Source organism: Aplidium turbinatum, chromosome 10 (genome assembly GCF_918807975.1).
Source record: "Aplidium turbinatum chromosome 10, kaAplTurb1.1, whole genome shotgun sequence".
Classification (NCBI taxonomy): Eukaryota; Metazoa; Chordata; class Ascidiacea; order Aplousobranchia; family Polyclinidae; genus Aplidium; species Aplidium turbinatum.
Window position 1 is genome coordinate 23,208,570 of NC_137481.1, and position 19,063 is coordinate 23,227,632.

Here is a 19,063-nt window from a genome sequence, read left to right on the forward strand (position 1 = left end):
GCATGGGCGAAACATGTGTTTATCGCTGTTAATTTTTGCTACACACGACTGCCGAAAAAACATAGGCCTATTCCTTAGCCTGTGTTATTTACAGGGCCTCTGAGAGAAATTTTCACTAGGGGTACGAAAAGTCATTCCGGGCCCCCTTTGTCTTGGGCAAAAAGTGTGATGTTTGCTCAGGCGTATTGCACATCACACAACATTTTATTGCAGAATTGGACATCTGTGCGCAATAATAGTATCAGGCTGCAATAAAATTATTATTTTGTGTTGTGCATATCATGTGACCTGTCCCTCGCCAATTTGTTTATCCTGCATTGAATTCGTGTGTCAGTTGTTGATGGTGCTGTTGATAGGTGTCGCTTGTACATCTTTAATGTAAAATTTTTAAATTAATTTTTTTATTTATCTTAGATGTAGCTTATAATTAGTTCTGAAGAGGACACTATGTGGTGTCGAAAACGTTGGATTTAGTAGTTTTTTTATGTTTTTTTTTGTGTATTTAATGTTAAATCCTTTAACGTTACTGAGTGTTACATGTATCTGGTATCTGGTACAAGCCAAGCTCTCTACCAAGGCTCAAGCATAACATCTTGTTGAAACATATATCAAGTTAATCATCTGACCAATCCTAAGCATTCTTCATTAACTTTTGCATTCACCACATGCCCAGCACTAGCAGAGGTGAACGAGAGAAGTCACTTTTTTTGATTCCGGCTCCGGTCATGTACTTCTAGACTAGTCTAGAAGTAAACTTACATGCTCCGGTCCTGCTCCGAAAGTATTCTCTGGCTCCTGCTCTTACTCCGAAATTCATTTTAAAGTGAAAGAAGCGTGAAACTACCTTTGTCAAATAGTTTTTAAAAAACACAAAAAAAACACCCGGGCTTTTTGCCCGGGTTTTTCTCAAACCTGCTGTTGCTACACTATGCTCCTCTCCCCCATCCGGACAGGAAAATAACTAACTTTTATGATGTAATTTAGGGTGCTTTTAACAGATCATTTTTGCACGTAAAACATTAAATTACCACTTTGGGCCCCTAATTTGCTCGCAAAGCACTCGATTACCTTTCTTGGCCCTTTTGCTAGATTACGGGTCCCCATGATTAAAGAATAACAACTTTTATGCTTGAAATCAGTCGTTTATGATGGTTTTAACCAAACATTTTTGCGCGTAGGCCTAAACTATAAAACCACAATTTCGGGCCTCCCAGCAAACACAGGCCTAAGCCCTCAAGGGTACGCCGTACCCTCCGTACCCCCCTCTCATAGGCCTTGGTTATTTATGACTACACTGAGGTTATAGAAAGTATATTTTCGTGTTAATAAGGACGAAAAAATTATCTGCGATGCGATTAACTTGACCAATGACCATCTGAGTAACTGGACAATTTTTCACTGGCCAAATTTAGTTTTTAGTAAGCTACAATTTCCATCATTTATTGAGCTCAGTCCATTTCAATCAAATTAACTTCGTTTTGTTGTGGCGGGATCTAATTTAACGAAGGAGGTTGTAATTTACATATTTTTGAAATAAAATTTTGTATTAATTTGACATAAAATAATTCAACTTTGTTCTTTCGTTTCGAAATCTAACTTAGACCTATTTCATTTATTTTGAAGTCAAAGTTTCTGCAGTAAGAGAAAATGCGCCTTTAATTAGAGATTTAGGTTTTAATTGAAATAGAAGTGTGCTGTTCTTCTGGCTTGTGTGGTTAGTGACACTTTAAAATGCTTTAAAAATGTTGTTTTGTTTGTAACGTAGCAGCAGTTAGGCCTAATTATGCGAGACAACTCGGTTTCACAAAGACTTATCAATATTAGGGGAACCGTGTAATTTGGACCACTGCGTAATTTATTAAACCAACGCCCATTTTTACTTTATAGGCTATTATTATAAACGTTTTTTTTGTCACAGTTTGTAAACAAATGAAATCAAGAGTAAAAATACTGCAGCCTAAGACAAACCATCAAAGTTTGTGTCCACCTGGTTGGGAAAAGTGGTACGGTAGCTTTGTTTAAATTTCTGCTCCTTTTCAAATTGGTCTAGTTTTATGACGGCTTGAAATAAGGTATTGCATTTATCTAGTAACCAATTGTCGTTGTCTTTGTCATATTAAAACTTATCGCCGGTGGTGGAACTGATTCGAATCCAGGGGCTGATCATGCAAGTAGCCTTGGGAGGAGGGCGTTTTCAACGAAGCACAATGCTGTGTAGGTAGGTCTACATTAACCTGAACCTGCAAATACAATATAAATTAACTTAATTTTCTTTCTTTTAGGGAGGGGGGGATCACTTAAATCACCGTCTATAAATTTCAGTAAATTTCCTTTTTGTTTTAGAAAATTATGTTTATTGAAATGAAATTTAGATTAAACTTTCTTTTTGTTTGTGGTTTAATCTTGCAACAGTTTGTCGACAGTGCCACCATCACTAAAGGAATCATAAAACCAGGTAAGTGGTATTTGATGAAGTTTTCATGTTACGAACTGCTGATCTATTGATGCGATACAGAAATAATAATAATAAATAATGATGATAATAATAAATATAATGACTGCAGTCTCTCCTTTTATGCATCATAGATCGGTTAAGTTATGTATGTGAATAAGTTATATGTATTGTTCTATTTGCAATGTGACACTAGAATTAAAATTGTTTGAGCCTGTTCCAGTTAATTCTTGGCGTAGCTTAAACTTTTAATGAAGCCTAGTGTTGGGGTTGACACCCTCAAAAATCTGTTCCATAACGCCAAAGAATATATAAGAATCTTCTTTATGTGGGTTGTAACAACAGTCTGATCCAACAACCGGTTCGCTTTATCTCAGGTATAATTTTGCAATGCGGCTCGTGGAAATCTATTTGAACCTACTAAATCCTACTAGCCTACTGGCTATGTTTCTAGCTGGACCATTTGTGGATGTTATTTAAAGCTAGGCCTACTAGCCTACCTACCAAGAGAGTTAAAATTTCACTTATTCAAGCTTTTGTTTTGATTCCATTGAATGTGATCCAAAAATAAAATAATCGTACATAATGATTTGCATGTCAAAAATATCTACTTAAAATTTACCTGTAAGAATGTAAACAGATAGTCATAACTTATTGTGTGTACAAAATGGCTTAGTAATCTGGAGAAGAGCTTTAGTAGTTGCGATCCCTAAGCCTTACAAGCCACCAGAGGACCCAAGGAGTTATCGTCCGATATCTCTCCTCTGTGTTCCTTTCAAGATCCTCGAAAGACTGATCAGCGCACGCATCAACCCAATAATCGACCCGCTCCTTCCAAAAGAGCAAGCTGGGTTTCGGCGCTGAAAATCCACCGTAGATCAGGTCACACTCTTAACCCAAGACATCGAGGATTGCTTTGAGGCAAAAAAGAAGGCCGGCGCTGTCTTTCTAGATCTTACAGCTGCCTATGACACCGTATGGCATCGCGGCCTTACTTGCAAGCTGCTTCGCCTGCTTCCTGACCGACATATGGTTCATATGATTATGGAACTTGTCAGGAATCGAAGCTTCACACTCACCACCGGTAGCTCACGGCGAAGCAGACTGAGACGCCTGAAAAATGGCGTCTCACAGGGATCGGTCCTGGCTCCACTTCTTTTCAACATCTACACCCACGACCTGCCAACTACGGTCTCCGCAAAATATGCTTATGCGGACGACCTGGCAATTCTCTACTCCACAACGTCGTGGGAAAATCTATAAGGCACCTTGAGCCAGGACATGAAAACTCTCTCAGCTTATCTCCAGAACTGGCGACTGAAATTCAACAAAATCAAAGCTGTGGCAGCAGCTTTCCACCTCCATAATCGGGAAGCTGATCGTGAGCTACACGTCCAGAACAACGGAAAATCTCTGTCCTTCTGTTCCGAACCAAGATATCTTGGGGTGACACTGGACAGATCGCTCACATACCGCCACCATTTGGTGTCACTGCGAAAGAAACTCACATCCCGCGCTGCGCTACTCAAGCGCCTGGCAGGCTCTAGCTGGGGGGCGAGGGCTGACACTTTGCGTATAGCAGCCTTAGCCCTTGTGTACTCTTCAGCAGAGTACTGTGCACCTGTTTGGTGCCGCAGTGCTCACTGCCATAACATCGACACTGCTATAAACATCGCCCTGCGCACAGTAACCGGATGCCTGCGTCCCACACCATTGGACAATCTCCCCATTTTCGCTGGCATCCAACCCGCTGAGCTTCGTCGCGAAGAAGCCACTCTGCCCTCGGTCGACGGGCACTGGAGCCTAACCACCGACTCCACCACAAGATCTCTGCTCTCCCAAACGAGCACCCCCGTCGACTGAAATCAAGACACCCATTCGTGCCAGCCGCTCAACTTCTTATCAATGAAGCTGATGTACAAGACATCTCTGAGGCTGCTTGGGCGGACCATGAATGGAGTTCTGAATGGAAGTCAACCGCCACCAGACTTTATTCGTTCATCCCCGACGCCGACACACGCCCCATCGGTCTAACACTCCCAAGACAGGCATGGGTGCGCCTCAACCATCTCCGTACGGGCGTCGGGCTTTTCCGCTCAACCATGCACCAATGGGGAATGGCCTCTTCCTCTTCCTGTGAATGTGGTGCCAAGGAACAGACCGCAGACCACATCATCAATGACTGCTCCATATTCAAGCCACCTAACGGAGTAGAAGGTCTGCGTGTCATGGATGATGAAACCAAAGACTGGCTGCTCTCTAGTAGCCTTTCAGTGTAGTCCGGGAACATCGTGAATCTGGGTTGGGAAAAGGATAAACCCTCGGCCCCAGACGCTCACACGACGACGACGGCTTAGTTTATTTGTATAAATACTTAGTTCTTTTCTCATAATTGCAGCATTTAACCTTTGAAAATTAACGAGGAAGGTACTTATTATTCTGAGGTAAGAAGAAAACTATCTTCAACAAACTGTGCCGAAAACACCACATAATGTTTAGTGTTGAAAGTAAAATAATAATTAAAGTCTTTCGCCTCTTTCTCACCGAAGGCTATAGCTCAGCAAACAATAATTTGTCGCGATTCCTGTTGTGACTGGTAAGCTGCATCTCCAACAAGTCGTTTATTTGTTGACGACCATCTTGAAAAAATTTTCTTTTCAAGCTCGAAGGTAAACAAGAATAAAATACATAAGCTGCTGAAATAGAAACAGCAATTTATAATAATGTTTGTAGCCTATAACAGCAAAGCAAGATTTGTTCTCCAAATCGCAACCATTTAAAACACTAAAACAAATATAAGTAGGCCTGCAGATTAGCAAACAAAAACATATACGACTGAACACTTTGGCTACCCTACACATTCGCTTAATTTCTTTTCAACTCAAGTCAATGTGTTGACGATTGGTTGTGATAGACCTAGTCATAGGCTTACCATCAGCAGTGTTTAAATTGAAGAGCGAATAAATGATGGTTTGTTTCTAAAATTAAATCAGTGACTTGCTGTAATGAATGCGTTCCGTTCCAATGATCACAAATCATGATAGGCAATAAAAAAACGAGTTGCTGTGTTTTCACAGAGCTCAGTTAGGTGAGAGATTTGGGCTTAGCTTCGATATGTCACACCGTTGCCGGCACTTCATTCAACTATTTAACTTAGGCCTACTGTGCGTTTGGGATAATTAACAAGTGAAGATATTTTCAAATCAAAACGGTTTTCAGGAGATGACATGGGGGACACCTGTTGTGGTTTAACATGGTCAGTAAATTATTTTTTTATTGCAGTACAATAATAATAATACTAACGGCTAACGTAATAGTTTTATTTATTGTCGCTCTACAACAGCTAGGTCTTTTAGTGACAGGGCTCATTTTTAATTTTATATCTGATTTACTATGTCACCACATTGTTACCCAACTTATTCTCACTGCGTTATGCAAGAAAGAAGTCTTAGATCTGATACGACCTGGAATCGATCTAAGATCTACCAGCGCCATAATTCAACATTTGTCCTCTGTAGACGTTAAATCTATGTAAAAAGAGGTGATTTGCTGGTTTAGAACGTGTTTCTTGGAGCACACAGACAACCACATTTCTTTCATGTTGATCACTGATCAAAAAGTCTAAAAAATTAAATTTTGTTGCAGCCTGTGAGCCATTTTCCAGCGCAAATTATCCCGGAGTGATAGTTGCTCAAAGAAGCTTGAACGGAGTACGACCAGGAGGTGTTATCGCCCTGAGCTGCATGGCTGGCTACAACATCATACCAGGCTCAGTTCTTGCAAGGGAATGCTTGAATGACAAATCATGGAACGACACCACAAATCCTTGTGCAAATACTTCAGGTTGGAAAGTCCAAATAACTTTGTTTCTCTTGCAAGTTTTTGAAGGTAGCATTTTATTAAAAGTTGGTTACGCCAAGCGATGTAAAATTTAAATAAGTCTGTTTGATTAAAAGCTAAAAGTACTTGATTTTCTGTAATAACTAAAGCATTTGAAAACCATCTGTTCATTCTGTTCCATCTTTATCGTTTTTTTTTTTTGTTTTTTTTTTTATCTAGCTCATGAGCTTGACTATTGGTGCTTTCGAAACACTTCTCAAATACCACATAAATGCCAACAGTTGCTCCAATTCTTTGTTAATTCAACGTTTGCCGACGAAAACAACCGCTAACAGCACATCAATCAGTTTTTGCACAGATTCAACGTCTGCAGACGCAAAATGACTGATTTGCTGTCTGGGACCCTTCAACCGTATTGGAGTAATTTAACAACGCAAAAGCGACGTAAGGTAGATAAAAATTTTTAGATTTGTCACTTTTCTGGGCCATGTCTGAATCATGCATGGTTTTGTGTATGTTGAAAACATGCTGGACTTGATTAATGAGCCCAGATAGAATATTAGCGTACTTCAATCTTTTTGTCATCGCGAAACCCACGATTTACTGTCTCGTTTGTCACGGAACCCCCACTAACAAAAATAATAACTAACTGGCCTTTTTGGAGTGTGACTGCGGCACGGTGATTTAAAAATTCAAAATGTCGCATATGAAGCAAGAAATCGATTCCTCTAAAAACAAGGAACATTCACGGAATCCTTTAAACTAAAGTTTTAAACTCACAGAATTCCACTATATGTTCCGTGGAACCCCTGTTGAAGAGCATTGATCTAGAGTTAACTTTAGCTAACTTTTATGAAACAAGATTTGTTGCTGTTGCATTATTATCTGACTTGATACAATTTTATTGCAGTCGTTAAATGCGGAACTCCGAAAACATTTCCAAACCAAGGTCTCCAGCTGAACGGTTCATTGCAAGACTATCATTACTTGGGGAAACCCCTGATGTATGAGTGCGAAGAGGGAAGTTTGTTAGTTGCCAACGAAGGCGCACAGAAGATCATATTCTGCAACAAGCAAGGTCGCTGGAGCAACGAAGCGGATAAGGACTTTCCGCATTGCAAGCGTAAGCATAATTTGATCTTTTCATAGACGCAAGTTGTTAAAATATTTATAGATTGCTACGCAGGTTTTTTGTTCAAGTTTATGAAACAGTAGGCTAATATAGAAAAAAAAACTAATTTTGCAGTGGCAAAGTCTTTACAACAATTAGCTGAACTTTCAGTCAATTGCCAAGTTTTAAAAATAGATTTGTGTTGTTTGCATTGGTTAGTCTTGCATCTGAAGTTGAAGTGATTTACAATTACGAGTGAGGCGATTGTTTCGGCATGTTACTAATCATTTTCATGATATTCGGTGGCTATGATTACGACGTCAAACGTCATAGTCATAAACTTTCCAAGGAATCAAGTCAAGTCAATTTATTTTGTTTTAACAGCGCCATATATTAACAAACAATCAGAGTAAAATGTAATTGTCAAAACAATGCATTGTACAACTGTTGGTTAGATTATGGCGCAATCAGGATGGTAGCGAAAGACCATAAGCAGTCATCTAGTCAGCCACCACCCTATCACAGTAAATCTAACTACACATTCATACACACTAGTGTGCAGAGGCAAGCACACTACTTCATTGAATAAAAAGGGTTTGCCACTGAGATTGAAAAACAACTGCTGTTGGTTTGAATCTGCATTCTCAGACTGAATAAGCCGAGGATGAAGATTCAAACCAGCGACCAAGAATTAACCAATGACCAATAAGTGATTGTGTGCTATAATAGGCTGCAGCACTTGCGAAAGTTTTCCTGAAATAACGGGGAAAAACGTGAATACCACCACCGAATTGCAACAATTTTTATGTAAAGCATACAAAAACAGGGCAATTTGATACTAACTGTAGAGAACAAAGATTAATAAGCACGATCTGCTTGTCTCTCTCAATTGCTTGTCAATCTCGACTGCTTGTCCTCTTTACGATTATAAATATGATCACTTACAATGTCAAACTATTTAATTACGATTACTTGTTATTATGCTGCACGTATTGTTACAATTTTTCGAAATTTTAATTTGCCTGATTATAATGGCAAAGATTCAAACAAACAGAGCTTATGTTTCTGCAATAAGCTTACCAAAAAGGCTTAGAGTGGTTTTGTTAAATTTTTGACATGTGTGTTTTGGAACGTGAAAGATACAGCATAGCGTTATTGAATGCCTATGAACTGACAGGAATTAATATTTACAACATTTTCAAAACATCCACTGCAAAAAAAGTGTTTTCCTCCAGAAAGGACTGAAATGACTTCATTTGAAATGAACATGATTTTAACTTTTTTCGTTGTTGTTATTTTGATTTGACAAAATCGGTGCTTATGATCAGCTACTTTGGGCTCTGTCATGTCTACGCATTGACACTCCTCCATGCAAGATTGTAAGTACGTAATTACAATTACTACATTTCTTCGAACTCGACAAAGGGACAAAAAACTGTTGGAAGTAATTATCACACTTGTTTGTTATAATTACTCTTGCGTTTTGATGTCTTTCGTTTGAGAAAAATGTGTCCTGAGGGGAAATTTGTGGTTGTGGGCAACCTTTCTATGAGTTGACTTGATGATTCATTATGTTGCTCCAATGTTAGATTACTAAAAGAAGTGAGGTTGATGAGGAATGGTATCGACAACTATATTTGACTCGCAGTTTCCTGCCCTGGGCACTGACCTAGTTTGGGTGGTCCAAGCTTGCGAGTATGGAGGACCACATTGAGGTTTGAGAAAAACTTTACGGGCCACACAAAAATGATTTTCAACTGGTAACGAAGAAAGGAATATATAACACTAGGCATCAAATGTTTCATCAGCCATGCTGTTCAGTGGGTTGCTTTTTAATCGCTTCATGATCAAGAAAGTTCTGTAGCAAATGTATGTGATACCAAACATGGAGCACATCTTCAATGCAAAGTCTTTTAAATTAAATTTCTTTGAAACGGGTAGGCTATTACTTACAAGCACACCAGACACTGTGGTTTACCACGTTATGACAAAAATATCTTTTCTCTCAAGTACAGCAGAATTGAACTCTTTGTTTTACTCTGAAACTTTTCTTTTGACACTCAACTGGATTACTTCATTTGACTAAAATGTGGAATTTTTTTATTTACGTGGCAAGTGTGGACATTTACAATAAACTGTATCAAAATTAGATGTTTTTATAATCAACCATTTTATAGATTTTGAAAATCGGTTGTCTGATATTTACTGTTTATTATCCGGTTTACCAATTAGCTGAAATATAAATATCCGGGTATATCCGTTATCCGGATAGTAAAGATTATTATTGATGTCAGAACTAACTCTATAGACTCATGAAGGTAGAAGAGCCAAGAAATGAATACAATACACAAAAGAAAAATCGGTGTCCGACGTTTTCTTCGTAAACAGTTCTTTGTAAAACAATTCTTCGTAAACAATTCTTCGTAAAATTAATTCTTTGTAAAACAACTCTTCCCAAAGTATTTCTTCGTGCATGCAATTGAGATTTGATGTATACGAAGATATGCTTTACGAAGAATTGTTTTACGGATTTCATTTCACCAACAACTGTTTACGAAGAATATACGAACAACTGTTTACGAACAATTTGCCTATAACCAGCAAAATCAATACGGTCAGCTGATGAACATCAACGGATGAGCTTTCTTTCTCATGGTGGATTCAATGTGACCCAAGTTTAACTCCCGATTTTAAACCATGTTTTTGTGTATTCAGTCAAATAAAATATTTTTTTTTTATCTGGTTGATAGATCAAATTGATTCAATAAGCTAAGCTGCCGGTATCTTCCTTTTTTTATTGGTGTTGACTTCTTTGTCTTTGCAGGGATTGCATGCGAGATAACAGCGGACTTGTCACCTCCGCAACATGCCTCATGGAATCTATTTGATGAAGATGGAAATTCGATCACACCAGCACTTGGTCGTTCAGTTTCCTCCAACGCTGCGATTGAATACGCATGCGCAGAAGGTTACGTCATGATTGGAGAACCAAAAAGAAGTTGCAGTGCCCATCAAGATAGCAGATGGTCAGGTCGACCTATATTTTGCGAAGAAGGCAAGCTATTTGCAAATTAGGGGCAAATTAACGCCAGTTTGGATTGTGATTAGATTTACCAAATTTAGGATAGGAAGATGCAGCTACGCATCAAAATTTGTTAATGATGTGAGTGCTGAACTTGGCCGCTTTACAAGCATAAAAAAGCTTGTAATTGAGTAGCCTAGGCCTCCGATTTTTTAAAAAGATAGGCTATTTAACAGGGGCTCTATCCACTTTTAGAATTCGGGGGGGTGATTTTTGGACAGTGGGATAAAATCGTTATAGTCATTTCAACTTCTGGGGGGCTACGCCCCCCAGACCCCCCATTGCAGCTTCAGCTTCTTTCTGGTCGAAGCATAGGGTTTCCAAGTCGTTTCATAAAGTATGTTCCGGAAAGGGCATTTTTGGGTAAGCAAACTGGTAGTCACTTACCAAGAAATAATTCTGGCAGTGCAAATGAAAACTCGAACTCGAACCAATCATAAACTACGTTTTCCGTGACGTGAAAAAGGGCGAAAAGAAGATGATACAAAGCAAATCAAGTGCTGGATTTTCTATCAGCTGTTTGTTTGTTTTTCATATTTTTACCCTGCATTGCGGGAAAGCAGACTTGAGCGCTATGCATCGGTGTACGCCTTCTGACGTACACCTGACCCACGCTGCAGCCGACGGCAATGTCTGTTTCCGGTTGTCTACTCTACTTATGACTTAAATTTGGTACTACTCATTACTCGAAATCGATCACTGGGTAGAGGCAATTATAGTGAAGTTTCTTCCCCAGAGAAACAACAGCAAGTGCGGGGGGGGGGGGTGGAGTCGAACATGCAGGTGTTCCAGACAATTGTTCACCTAATCAAACGTCATATAAAAACCGTCCAGGTCTACTGAATCTTAGCGTATTACGTCATGGAATTTTTCCTAAAAATGAGCCAAAATTGCACCATCGTTCGTAAGACTTGTATCAAACCTGTTTAAACATGAAACATGGCATCACCACCTTTGAACACCTGTTTGAATTGCGTGACAATGTCTTTCACTATTACGTCACAGTACTGCGTACGTGAGTTTGAGATATTGATATCTATTCTGGTCATTCGTGAAATGGTTGCTTGAGAGTTAGTCGCACATTTAACTGTTTTGCTTAGTGCTTGTCAGCTGGACGAAAATTTCCATCTTTTATCCAAGTAATCTGTTCTGTAGTGACAAGTTTTAGTGGTGTACGGCGTTGCATCCCATTTTCGACAGCCAGGTGGCTAATTTTACAGAAATACAATTTTGAATAGACGTTTCAAAGGAGTGTTTCTTTTTTGGTCATTACATGCAGACAAACTTATGTTACAATTTTCCCACGAAGAGATTATGGTTTACCGCTGTGACCAGCAGGCTCTCGACTGCAAGCCCAACGCGCTAACTACTCGGCCACTGCTGCCGACTAAGTTGGCAGCTGGTCGGCTTTTTAGGGGTTAGGGTTAGAAAGTAGTCATTTGATTGACGTGGGTTCGATTCTCACAACTGCTATTGCTCTTTTTTCTTCTGTAATTACCAAATAAAGTTCAAAACAAAGATTAACTCTCTGGCTAAGTGCGAGAAAGGTCACAATTGGACAGTAGCCTCTTATAACATGTTCTGATTGGTTGGCGGTGTCATTCTAGTCATTTGCAGTGGCAGAATTTTTTCTTGTTAAAGTGGCTACCAAGCAAACTAAGTTAAAACACAGTGTAAACGCCTGGCTCGTAGTTCAGGGTTGCCAAACCAAAAAATCATATTGAAATGAAATATATATTCATATTGATAAAAAATTTAAAAAGTGCTAACAGCGAAAATATATTTTTCAAAATTTGATCAATAAAATATCACAAAACCTTTTCAAAGCCAAATGAGTGGGGGGGGGGGGGGTGATTTTGCATTGATCACCCCCCCACTCCAATTAGTGGGGAGGTGATCACCCCCCTCCCCCCCCCTTGGATAGAGCCCATGCTATTTAAATAGGTAGGCTGGATACCTGGTATAGAACTATCAATCTTACTAATATCACAATGTGCAGGCGTATTTGAAGTGGATCCACCTTTTTGACGATATCTGGATGTTTTGTGATCGATGTTTTAATTTAAACAACTTGGAACCTCATTTCACCATGATCTGCAAAGTTTTCTCTTCTCCAATCTACATAAAATAGATTAGCCTATTGTAGCCTACTTTCTATGTTTAGCACTGTACAAAACCAAAATTGATTACATCATTGTTTATCGTGGATATGCAGCTTATGCGTTTGTGAACAAAACTTGTTTTGCAGATAATGGCATACCTGGACTTACAAACGCACAAATAGCGATAGTTGCTGCTACCATCAGCGGAATAATAATTCTTGTTGTTGGGTCGTCATTGATATATTGTTGCATCAAAGAAAAGAAACAAAGGCGAATTAATACAGAACAACAGTCCCGAAACAGACGGACAAAAGATAGACGATTTTACAGCGATCACTCATTACTGAGACAATCGAGAACTTACAATGTTTCCGGTTACAAAAACAAAAGAAATCGGCCCAAGCCAACTCCAAGTAACTATTTCGCATTCAACGCAAGCTATAATCCTTCTCATCCACCATCAAACAGACATGCTGGAAATAGACCCCAAATGCTGCCAGCAATGATAGAAAGACAAACTGGTTTTCCTGAAAGACAGCGGCAAAACCAGACTTCACGCTCAAATTCAGGCTCTAACAGTAATGCAGTATCGCAAGGACCAATTTCAAATTCTTTTCAAACACCACGTTACTCAAACAGCGAATACAACGCGTTTCACGAAAAGAAGAAGCGAAGAAAATAAAATAGGCTATGCGCTTTAAAAAATAGTTTTAATGCGTTGTTGTAATCGCAAAGCACGTGTTGTTACAAACATATTCCTCAGTGCCAATTTTCAATTAAACTTTGCAGAAAAATTATGGGCAAGACAAGTGTTTTCATTCATAGTGGTGATTGTAAGCCCGGCCCGAGAAATTTAGCGTACTTTAGTCGCCTATAAGCTCACAAGCGTTTGTATTTTTCAGGCTAATCACTTCATCGAATCTTTTTAAAAGTCAAATGCTTTTTATGCTCATGCTTCGTAGGCTAATATATTGCATGCATCGTATAATTTATGTTCTTTTTACTGCTCCATTTCTCCAACCAGTATCGGATCCAGGAGGGTAGGCTACTTGGCCCACGTGCCCTTTCTCATAAGCAAGATTTTTTTTTATAAATTTTGCAAAATTTTCTCCTTAGCTTCGCTCTAGGCAGTATTGAGCATTCAGTTGTGAAATTAAGGGGAAGAAGTTTCATGTGCCTCTCTAAAGCTAAAAAAATATTAGAAAGGCGTTATTTCTAAGTAAACACATTGCTAACTTGAATAGTAGCCTAAATAATTAAATTAACCTGTTCAAGTGCTCAAAGCAGATAGCCTATGAGGTAACTTTAAATTTAAACATAAATTGTGAATGTTTATTTTGGTTACTTTTGTAACTTACTTGCATAGACTTTCTGCCACTCATGTGAAGCATAACTGGTTTAGAACTTTTATGAACATGGTATAAGTAGTTGTTAGGCCTAAAAGTGCCGTAGTGTAGTGTAGGCCTAGCCTATGTTATAAAGGCCGTAAGTGATTATCCGAGGTCTTTCGTTCATTTAGCCTCCCTTTCGAATTATTGCACTTCAAAAAATTAAACGAAAGCGAAAGGTCTGTTTCCATACTTTTTCCCATCAAGATTGTAACGAAAACGCATTGGCTCTTTCACATCATTAGAATAATGAAGCAGGAATAACTTAGTAACCTGTTTTAGTAGGCTACTAAATTTAAATGTCAGCTCTTATGCAATATTGAATGCCATTATGCCAGCTTGTGTAATAGCCTTCATTTCTGTTTTCTACAATATTTTTTGTTTCAACTTACACCATTCACAATTGCATCATCTTAACCCATTTAACGAAGTGCAAGATCTGCATTTCTTGGATGAGGAAATCAAGAGTTGCTGCTTTCTTTTGCCTTTCAGAGTAGCCTAGTCTGGGAAACATTACCAATTAACCCTGGGTGTTGAAAGGATACCTTCGGTACCCTTTCAACCCTGAGTTATAAAATTGGTTGTTTTAAAAACTTTCCTTTTCACAAATAGGCTACAATTTTTACCAACATGAAGTTCAGCTAGTAAAAAAAAAAAAAAAAAATTTGTTGTTTTTATTTTGGTGGTGGGAATCTCAATTCCCGTCAGACCTCTGGTGGGTTTCAAGACAGTTTTACAGTAGCCTATTGTACGGAGGATACAGTGCATTATACAATATTGAGTGTTGAGGATGCATTGGAAGGCAAACCTATACATATAGTTTTCTTTTTGTAGCATTAAACTTTATTAGAGCTATTATTTTTGTAGCAATGATTTTACAACAAAATCACAAAATTTGTTTTCAAAAACTGGCAGAAGCTTTATTTTTGCTACTAATGTGTGGTAAAAGTATGCAGAACTATTTAGAATAGAATAGTGCCATGCACAGGATGGCAGTGACTAACACATAAAAAACTTTTGTAAGACAGCGGAATCATTAAACCGATAATTTCACGACTCCACTAAAACGTAAAAGCGACGCTGTTTAAGATCAGTTAGTGGACAATCATCTTGCACTGAGACAAGGGAACAAATCAGAAGTTACAGGAGCAGCGTTTCAACCAAGCAGAAGTTGCAAGAAAAACAATTTTTTTTTTATGTAAAGTAAGCTAATTCACCGTTTCGTCGTCCACAGCTTGGCGGGGAGGATTAAGACAGTGGTAGTCATTTCGATGACGTTCGTGTGTTCGATTCCCACCCAAACCATAACTCTTTGTTCTTCTGTAATTATCAAACAAAAACAAAGTGCCGCTAATAGCTGAATGAAGAAAAACTGTTCTGGTTAAAAGTGAGTTGCTCAAGCGCACACATCGTAAGTGGGCTACAACCACCACTTTTTCATTTTAGTCGTTTTCTCGTTTGCAAAGTCGATCACCCAAACGCGACTGCACTTTGGAGGTGGACACCGATTTTTGTAAGTGCAGTGATGGATTTAGGTTTCTGCGAGGCAAAATTTGTAAGACAGGTCCATATCAAAAATCGATGATTAAGTAAGTTACATAGCCAATAGAGGGATTCCACGTTGAACCAACAGACCGTGACGGGTTGAAGCTTGCTCTGAAAGTCTAGACAAACTACAGTACTGCACACCGCACAGATTGTTCCGTTTATATTATAACCAGTTTAAAACCATCTTTCTGATTTATTATTAAGTCATGAATACAGAATAGGTTACATAACCACATTATCACCATAAAAACAACTATTCAGCCAAATATGGCAGCGCAAAACTAAAGTAAAAGTTTGCAAGGGAAGGTACCATTTTTGCAGTCCAAAACATTATATCGAAGTGTATTCGGTCAATAAATAAAGACTTTGAGGTATAGACAACTAAGTCACACCAAAGGAGACCACTGAGGGCTATCTGCCCCTGAATTTGATAGAAGTAGTTGTGTGTATTTTTCAGTTTTAGTTCATCATCAAGGAAATGGAGACAAAAGTCATCATTAAGAGCTGCTTCTTGTACACAGTTGTTTCTATATTTAAATGGGCACTTCACTTCCAAAAGTACAAAAAAATTTCCGGTTTTGAACTTGTTAAACACTTTTCCATCTGGGGAAGCTCCAAAAAAATTTAACCCAGGATTGACTATTAGGCCGCTGTCAAAAATCTCTACGTCTCTGCTTAGTTGTTTTTCCATCTCTTCGCGATAATAACCGAACTGCATTCTTCTCCTTTGTCAAACCGTAGCGAACAGCTGGAACATGGTGTAGCATTGATGGTTTAAAAATTGATTTTAAAAAGGAAGTAGGCTAGATGCCTTAGCCTTCCGCTTAATAATTTTTCTAAAGTTTGAGGAGGTTAGTCGTCGTTTTCGGTTATTGTGCCATAAAACTGATTGAGACTACGAAGTTGTTGCCTCCTCAAGAGCATGTAATAATAATAATAATAACCGTGTTTTTATTTGCGCCCATTGCGATAACATACAGTACACTGCGATCACAGATGTGATACCACAGACGACAGGAAGCAGCGAAGTGACATATAGTCTTCGAGTCAGCTGCTCCCTTTATTTTGCCATTATCTTTGCCGAGACGCAGCCGCGTGCTCTGGAGCGGTGTCGAACCCACATCCTTTCGAACGTCGCGCAGACGTTCTCACCACTCGGCTACGCAGCCGACGATGTGGTTCTTGTAAAGTTATGTACAAGCATGTCTTCATTTGATGCATCATGATGTTTCAAAAGGCGGGAAGATGGTGCATTTGAAGCATAGCGTGCTGCAAAGGCTTCAATTTCGCTTTCAAGCAAGGGACATTTAAGGTCATTGCATCTGGCATCGAATCTGCGTGATTTTATGGTGCTTTTCACCCTCCGTTTGGTCCGGGCGGTCTCCGCTCTTGTAAAGATGTAATTTGTGACTGATTCTGCAAAAATGGCATCGCCTCTTGGTTTGTGCCACTGTTGCTCTGTGCTGGTGGGATCATTTTTACATCACGAATGTAAAAATGATGCATCTTGTATAGCAATGCAGTAATGTGACTGCATCTAGAACCAAGTCTGCAACACAAAGAAATGCAAAATAATACCAAACAAAAGTTTATGCACGGTAACAGAACAAAGTATATATACTATGTAGCCAAACGTAGTAGGCCTAGTTTTACAGTAGTTATCCATGTTAGTACCCTATTGCTGATAGTAAACTTTGAGAATTTCCACGTTTAGTAAAAATTTCATGCAAATAATCTTCAATGAAAAACTGGTAACCTCCTTTAAGAGGTCTTGCAGATGGTCCAATCCAGTCTGATATTGATCTTATATCAAACGATGGTAAATGCTGTAAAGATTTTGACCAGTCATTCACTTCCATCATGTAATTAGCATCAAAGCAACTAACTTGACTTGACTGGTAACAGAGGGTCTCTTAACACAGTAGCTGGTCACAGCGGTAAACCATAATTCTTCGTGGGAAAATTGTAACATAAAATTCCCGGATCCGTTCGTCTGCATGTAATGACCGAAAAAGAAACACTCTTTCGAAACGTCTATTCAAAAAGTGTATTCCTGTAAAATTAGCCCGCGGCTATCGAAAATGGAACGTAACACCGTACGCCTCTAAAAACTGTCACTACAAAACAGATTACTTGGATAAAGACGGAATTTTTGTCCAGCTAGCAAGCACTAAGCAAACAGTTAAATGTGCGACTAACTCTCAAGCAACCATTTCACGAATGACCAGAATAGATATCAATATCTCAAATTCACGTATGCAGTTCTGTGACGCAATAGTGAAAAACATTGTCACGCAATTCAAAACAGGTGTTCAAAGCTGGTAATCCAATATTTCATGTTTAAACAGGTTTCAAACTGAAACAGGTTTAAACAGGTTTGACACAAGTCTTATGAACGATGGTGCAATTTTGGCACATTTTCTAGCAACTTCCATGACGTAATATTCAGTAGACTTGAACGGTTTTTATATGACGTTTGATTAGGTGAACAATTGTCTGTAACATAGCGGCCCCTAGTTATGACAGTCTGACATGGCATAACTAAAAAAGAATTAACGACAATTGTGAGCAAATGAATAAAAACACATGATACACAAATTGTTTGAATCACTCACGTTTAAGTTAATACGCAAATACAAAAGGCATGCAAAAAATGAACAGCAATAAGAATAATACACGACGATACATGAAATTGGTACCATAAATACACGCTAAAAATGACGCTATATACAATGGTTGCGATAATAACCGACTGTTCTTGGGCTCAGACAAGGGTCGGCCACCGCAGACAGAACCAGGCTCAAACCCTAACACTTAGGTGTTCTTTACGGGGGCGAGGCACGAAATATCCCTCAACACGTAGTCTACTTTCACTTTTCCCGTACTCTCATCATAGTTGCAGACAGCAACTTTAGCTCTACGAACCACAGGCTTCCCTTTCCTAATTTGTGGAACTACCTCATGCACCCTCCCAAGTTGATACTTCCCACGTTTACCAATGTCTTGGAGAGAACCTACCACTACAAGTTGACCAGGCTCCAAATTCTCGGCCATTTTTAGCCATTTTTTCCGGCCCTGAAGCCCTGGCAAGTAAAAATCGATCCATTTACTCCAAAACTGCTGAGAAAGTGACAAATTGAACCGATAATCCCTTCTTAGTTGGTCACGATCATGTGGTTGCCCAACAGCACAGTATGGGTCTAAGAATGGGGTCAAAAGTGAGGCAGGGGTGATGACAGTAAAATCCATAGGGTCGTCACTCAAAGGTACCAAAGGGCGTTCGTTCACGATCCGAACGGCACTGCCTGTGTACGTAAGCAGTTCAATAAAATTGGGCTTACGAATTGAAGAGTCCAAAATGTGAAAAAAATATTTAATCACATCGGCCATGAAACCAAACCTTTCAAGCCGAAATCTAGCCAATAGATCTGCCAGAGAGTTTAACAAATCAGGACACGAAAACATTACATCATTAACACAAGTTCCTCGAAATTCAGACTTGCCATCGTAAACAATACGCTTTTTTAATTGTGACGTCAC

At 39.0% G+C, this 19,063-nt stretch overlaps 1 protein-coding gene across 1 annotated transcript; it reads left to right on the top strand.

Moving 5' to 3' along the window:
* The first annotated feature begins 2,347 nt into the window (after positions 1–2,347).
* On the top strand, positions 2,348–13,651 carry LOC145778874 (uncharacterized). The gene is made up of 5 exons (XM_082590467.1): positions 2,348–2,455; positions 6,098–6,295; positions 7,203–7,415; positions 10,228–10,458; positions 12,734–13,651. The coding sequence occupies exons 1-5, from the start codon at positions 2,350–2,352 to the stop codon at positions 13,267–13,269; spliced, it is 1,284 nt and encodes a 427-aa protein (XP_082446593.1). The 5' UTR covers positions 2,348–2,349; the 3' UTR covers positions 13,270–13,651.
* The last annotated feature ends 5,412 nt before the right edge of the window (positions 13,652–19,063 follow it).

Excerpts from the sequence above, each read along its gene's own strand:
- LOC145778874 (XM_082590467.1), top strand. The coding sequence starts at position 2,350 with ATGTTTATTGAAATGAAATTTAGATTAAACTTTCTTTTTGTTTGTGGT. Across the intron at positions 6,296-7,202 it reads TCCTTGTGCAAATACTTCAG|TCGTTAAATGCGGAACTCCG; the intron begins GTTGGAAAGTCC and ends ATTTTATTGCAG. Across the intron at positions 10,459-12,733 it reads ACCTATATTTTGCGAAGAAG|ATAATGGCATACCTGGACTT; the intron begins GCAAGCTATTTG and ends CTTGTTTTGCAG.